Source organism: Salmo salar, chromosome ssa05, assembly GCF_905237065.1.
Source record: "Salmo salar chromosome ssa05, Ssal_v3.1, whole genome shotgun sequence".
Taxonomy (NCBI): domain Eukaryota; kingdom Metazoa; phylum Chordata; class Actinopteri; order Salmoniformes; family Salmonidae; genus Salmo; species Salmo salar.
Genome location: NC_059446.1, coordinates 57,092,251 through 57,098,250, shown reverse-complemented (window position 1 = coordinate 57,098,250; position 6,000 = coordinate 57,092,251). Strand labels below are relative to the sequence as shown.

At 44.8% G+C, this 6,000-nt stretch overlaps 1 protein-coding gene across 1 annotated transcript in view; it reads right to left on the bottom strand.

The window, feature by feature from the left end:
• Window positions 1-939: 939 nt before the first annotated feature.
• LOC106605209 (alkylglycerol monooxygenase) overlaps window positions 940-6,000 on the bottom strand; it is a 51,181-nt gene continuing 46,120 nt past the window's right edge. Inside the window, 1 exon segment of the mRNA XM_014200608.2 lies at window positions 940-1,515. Within this exon segment, the coding sequence (XP_014056083.1) occupies window positions 1,435-1,515 (81 nt within the window). The 3' untranslated portion in view covers window positions 940-1,434.

The following is a 6,000-nucleotide window of genomic DNA, read 5'->3' as shown; positions in this document are numbered from 1 at the left end:
TCATTGGACATTGAATAACAGGCACCAGAGATATGTACTATAGGCCTACGAGTCTACTCACATTTCTGCAGTTCAACTTCTAAAAACCTACACTGTTTTTGTTTGTTTTATTCTATGACCAGGCCAGCTGCCCATGGTGTGATGTACAGGTAACTACCAAAATAAAGGAAACACCAACATGAAGTGTCTTAATAGGGCGTTGGGCCACCACAAGCCAGAACAGCTTCAATGCACCTTGGCATATATTCTGGAACTCTATTGGAGGGATGCGACACCATTCTTCCATGGGAAATTCCATCGTTTGGTGTTTTGTTGATGGTGGTGGAAAACTGTCTCTGGTGTTACCCAAGTGACTACTCTTGCCCTGTGGATGGGGGCATTGTCATCCTATGGGGGCATAGCCATGGAAGCCAAAATAATGGTCAGCCCAGCATTTTTATACATGACCCTAAGCATGATGGGACGTTAATTGCTTAATTAACTCAGGAACCACACCTGTGTGGAAGCACCTGTTTTCAATATACTTTGAATCCCTCGTTTACTCAAGTGTTTCTATTATTTTGTCAGCTACCTGTATTAGGCAACCCCAGGTACAGATCTTCCTTCTCCAATCCTTACCTTAACTATTATTTTGGAAAATACAAAACTGACCCAAGATCAGAGTCTAGGGGCAACCTTATCTATAAAATGAATGCAGTCTTAAGGCAACAATAGTGCCACCTGGTGCAGAATCCTGAAACTATTTTCCAGCCCATGGTAGTGAAGTAGAGAAGGCTTCTACTGTGGTGTTACTTATTCAGATACCCTAATACAAATGAATCACAGTTTTAGTCATATAAAACACATGAATATCTAATACAGCGTTTATTTCTGAAATGAATGAGTGAAACTGGTAACAGAAAACTGTTTAGTCAAAAATGGAACTGAAAAATACAGAGTTTAAGAAGTATTACATTTCATGAAAAAAGGGATCCTAGGAAAAGTTATCCTGTAGTTTTAGGAGGTATTTGTTGTACAGGTAAAGGTGTAGGTAAAGACACAGTTTTAAAAGTAATTCATAATATTCTCAATGGCTCACTAAACTGGAATGTATTGTATTGATTGTAATCAATCAGTCAATCAATAGCAGCATATAACAGTACAATTTGAACAAAATCAGAAAAGCTACCTTCCCATAAGATAAAGCGTAGAAACACTATGCATGGCCATAAAGGTATAGTGCCTATGGCCATTCATACATAATATGCTTGTCCGATTAAAAACACTAACACATATTGTTATGAGGCAAGATATGCTCATTATATATCATCTTTGATTCATAGAAGCTTGTAAGTTGGTTAATACATGGTAAAGTGTGGCTACCTAAAGTCATGGCTAAAGTCCTTCAAACATTTGGTGGAGGCATGTACAATAAGCCAGTGGGACCTGACAATCTCATGTTGTCTTCTTCTTGACTGCAATCAATTGGCTGAATGTCTGCAGGCCCCAGTACAGCAGGGAGATGGAGACAAAGGCCTACAGAGAGAGAGAGAGAGAGAGAGAGGGAGAGAGAGAGGGAGAGAGAGAGGGAGAGAGGCGTTAGGCCAATGTGCTCTTTACTTTATTAGGTGTCTGTGAGTACTGACAGACTCATTTTACACCTACATCTTGTTGTGACTAGATGCTGTTCTTGAGCACTTACCCCAAACAAACGTTAAATGTTTTACCTATGTTTCCAAAATACTCTGGATTGCTTCGAAGTAGATTTGATTTGCTTCATTCGCTTACCCTCATTTTTGGAGTACCATTGTATGTATTTATTAATGTGCACTGGACATGATGGATGGGCAGATTGACAGAGCTAGATACATAGGATAGTAAGGAAGGATAGATATTATATCCGTCCCACAATTGATCAAGGAAATAACACAGCATCAACTTTCACTTAATACCTGATTGAAAGAAAACACAGAAAGACTGCAAGCCAGACATATTAGCACGGGACATATAAGGACTGGCAAAGGTTAAGGAGTAGGGCAAAGTCATCTCCCATGATGTTCTCATGTTGGGGTCAAGAAGTCGGACGCCACGGGGGAATATGCCAGAAAATTCGTCCAAAAGCTGTCCTGTGGCGCCTGTCCCTCCTCCCCCGACCCCCTTTCCCTCTGTGTTCTGGCCCATAAACTGCATCCTACCTCGCAGCGCAAGCCAAACCAGGCCCCTGTCCATCACAGGCAACGGCCTGATGGGAAAAAAGGCAGCGTTTCCTCTGGACGCCACAGCTGTTTTCCTCCGAGAGGGAGGGAGAGTGGGAGGGAGTGAGAGAGCACAACAGGGCCTGGAATGTCCCCCCGCTTTTCCGCCCCTCACTACCTGTCCTGGCAACAGGTTCCCCACTGAGGGAAGGAGAGGATGGAGGGAGGGAGGGAAGGAAGGAAGGAAGGAGGGGGGGGGCTGAAGAAAAGAGAAAAGGAGAGGGAGGCAACCTGGGCCTGAGACCAAAGTCACAACGTCTAGGGTGGACATACGTTTTTACACTGCAGCACTTTACAGAGACATGAAGTTGTGATGTGAGCTATACCCATCCCGGAGATGGATTGGGATCGAAAGTGAAGCAAGGCCTCAGGAGTACCCCACCAATCACATGAAAGGCCGGGCTGTATGTTGGATCTACCGGGGGTACTGTATTGGTTCTGCTCCCATCTCTCTGTTGGCCGTAATACGCTACATTTTAATAGACTTCTCTGGGAAAATAATGCATGTGGGATAGATTACATGCGGAAGCGGGGGTTTGATCGTCTGTAAATAAGCAATATGAGCAGAGAACACTGGTTCACCAAGTAGGAATCTCAACAAATCCACTCTCACTCACTTTGTTTGGATTTCAAGAGAGGGTAGTTCATTAGAGGACCAATATGAGTCAAACAAATGGGCTCAGAGCAGGACAAATAGAAATGCATGTGGTAGATCTTTAGTTTTGAGTAGTTTCAGTTATCTTGTGTCCAAATTAAGACATGGAACATACTGTTCTACCTTTCTGAGCAAGGAGGATGCACTTCTACAGTATCATCGAGACCGCATTGACTATTCTGCCATCATGTGATAAATAAAGTGAGATATTGAATAGTCAAGAAAGCTGCCACCAGGTGAGAGGGTAGCCTTTCTTCTTATACCTTTGACTCCCCACCTCCCTACATTGGGGTACCTGTGGCTGTCCTGGGCAATAGAGGGTTAACATGGTGGAGCCCTGAGTTCTCCCATGCAGCTGCACTCATGATTGAAATGAAAACAGTGCAGAATGGGTGCTGTCAGGAGTGTGATATATGACTTGTAATGGGATGTTTCCAGAGCTCCCCTCCCGTCCATATGGCTAGCCTGCCTGCCTACAGTCCACATTAGGAGAGAGAGAGAGATGCAATACTCAAACATCTGCATAACAGGGCTAAGAGATTCTTAGACGCACACAAACACATACTCCCTCAGTCGCAGGCAGGGATACACACATGAGCGCACACACACGCATGTGTGGGTATGTATGCAGGCATGCATACAGTGCATTCGGAAAGTATTCAGGCCCCTTGACTTATCCCCCCCAAAATTACGTTACAGCCTTATTACAAATGTATTAAAATACTTTTTTTCCTGATCAAACTACACACAATACCCCATAATGACAAAGCGAAAATGTATTAAATATAAAAAACAGAAATACTTTATTTACATAAGTATTCAGACCTTTTGCTATGAGACTCAAAATTCAGCTCAGGTGCATCCTGTTTCCATTGATCCTCCTTGGGAATTTTCTACAACTTGATTGGAGTCCACCTGTGGTAAATTAAATTGATTGGACATGATTTGGAAAGGCATACCCCTGTCTATATAAGGTCCCACAGTTGACAGTGCATGTCAGAGCAAAAACCAAACCATGAGGTCAAAGGAACTATCTGTAGAGCTCCGAGACAGGATTAGGTTGAGTCACAGATCTGGGGAAGGGTACCAAAAAATGTCTGCAGCATTGAAGGTCCCCAAGAGCACAGCGGCCTCTGTCATTCTTAAATGGAAAAAGTTTGGGACCACAAAGACTCTTCCTAGAGCTGGCCGCCCGGCCAAACTGAGCCATCAGGGGAGAAGGGCCTTGGTCAGGGAGGTGACCAAAGACCCGATGATCACTCTGATATAGCTCCAGAGTTCCTCTGTGGAGATGGGAGAACCTTTCAGAAGGACAACCGTCTCTGCAGCACTCCACCAATCAGGCCTTCATGGTAGAGTGGCCAGATGGAAGCCACTCCTCAGTAAAAGACACATGACAGCCCACTTGGAGTTTGCCAAAAGGCGCCTAAAGACTCTCAGACCATGAGAAACAAGATTCCCTGTTCTGCTAAAACCAAGATTGAACGCTTTGTCCTGATGGCAAGCGTCAATAATGGAGGAAACCTGGAACCATCCCTATGGTGAAGCATAGTGGTGGCAGCATCATGCTGTGGGGATGTTTTTCAGCGGCAGGGACTGGGAGACTAGTCAGGACAGAGGGACAGATGAACGAAGCAAAGTACAGAGAGATCCTTGATGAAGTCCTGAGCACTCTGGAGCAGGTTCTCAGACTGGTGCGAAGATTCACCTTCCAACAGGACGACAACCCTAAGCACACAGCCAAGACAAGGCAGGAGTGGCTTCGGGACAAATTTCTGAATGTCCTTGAGTGGCCCAGTCAGAGCTCTGACTTGAACCCGATCGAACATCTCTGGAGAGACCTGAAAATAGCTGTGCAGCGATGCTCCCCATCCAACCTGACAGAGCTTGAGAGGATCTGCAGAGAAGAATGGGAGAAACTCCCCAAATACAGATGTGCCAAGCTCGTAGCGTCATACCAAAGAAGACTCAAGTCTGTAATTGCTGCCAAAGGTGCTTCAACAAAGTACTATACTAAAATGGCGCTGACAGAGAGGGATGCCTCGTTTCTAGTCCTTAGGAAACTTTGCAGTACTTTGTTTTTTTATTTATTATTTCTTACATTGTTAGCCCAGAATTTCTTAAGTGTTATTACTGTCACACCCTGATCTGTTTCACCAGTCTTTGTGCTTGTCTCCACTCCCTTCCAGGAGTTGTCCATCTTTCCCATTATCCCCAGTGTATTTATACCTGTGTTCTCTGTTTGTCTGTTGCCAGTTCGTGTTGTTTGTCAAGTCTACCAGCATTTTTCCCCTTGCTCCTGTCTTTTTCTAGTTCCTGTTTTCTAGTTTTCCCAGTTTTGACCATTCTGCCTGCCCTGACCCTGAGCCTGCCTGCCGTTCTGTACCTTGTCACACCACCCTGGATTATTGACCTCTGTCTGCCCTGACCCCGAGACTGCATGCCGTTCTGTACTGTATGGACTCTGATCTGGATTACTGACCTCTGCCTGCCCTTGACCTGTCGTTTTGCCTGCCCCCTGTTCTAGTAATAAACTTTTGTTACTTCAACACTCTCTGCATCTTGGTCTGCTCCTGAAACGTGATAATTACATACAGCCGGGAAGAACTATTGGACATCAGAGCAGCATCAATTTAATTGCACTACAACAGGGAATACGATTTTCCCGAAGCGAATCCTTTATCCGCAGCACCCAAGACATTTGAACTGATTCCAGAGGCCAACCCAAAACAACGCCGCCGGAGAAGAGGGAGAGGGAGTCGGAGCGGTCTTCTAGTCAGACTTCGGAGGCGCGCACACCAAGTCCTTTTCTTCACCTGACCTAGAATTCCTCACAATCAAATGCCGACCGTATTATCTCCCAAGAGAATTATCTTCAGTTATTGTCACAGCCGTGTATATCCTCCTCAAGCCGATACCGCGAAGGCCCCCAAGGAACTTCATTGGACTTTAAGCAAACTGGAAACCATATATCCTGAGGCTGCATTTATTGTAGGGGGGGATTTTAACGAAGCAAATTTGAGGAAAAGGCTACCTAAATTCTATCAGCATATCGACTGTAGCACTCGCACTGGAAAAGCACTGGACCAATTTTACTTCTAACTTCCGCGA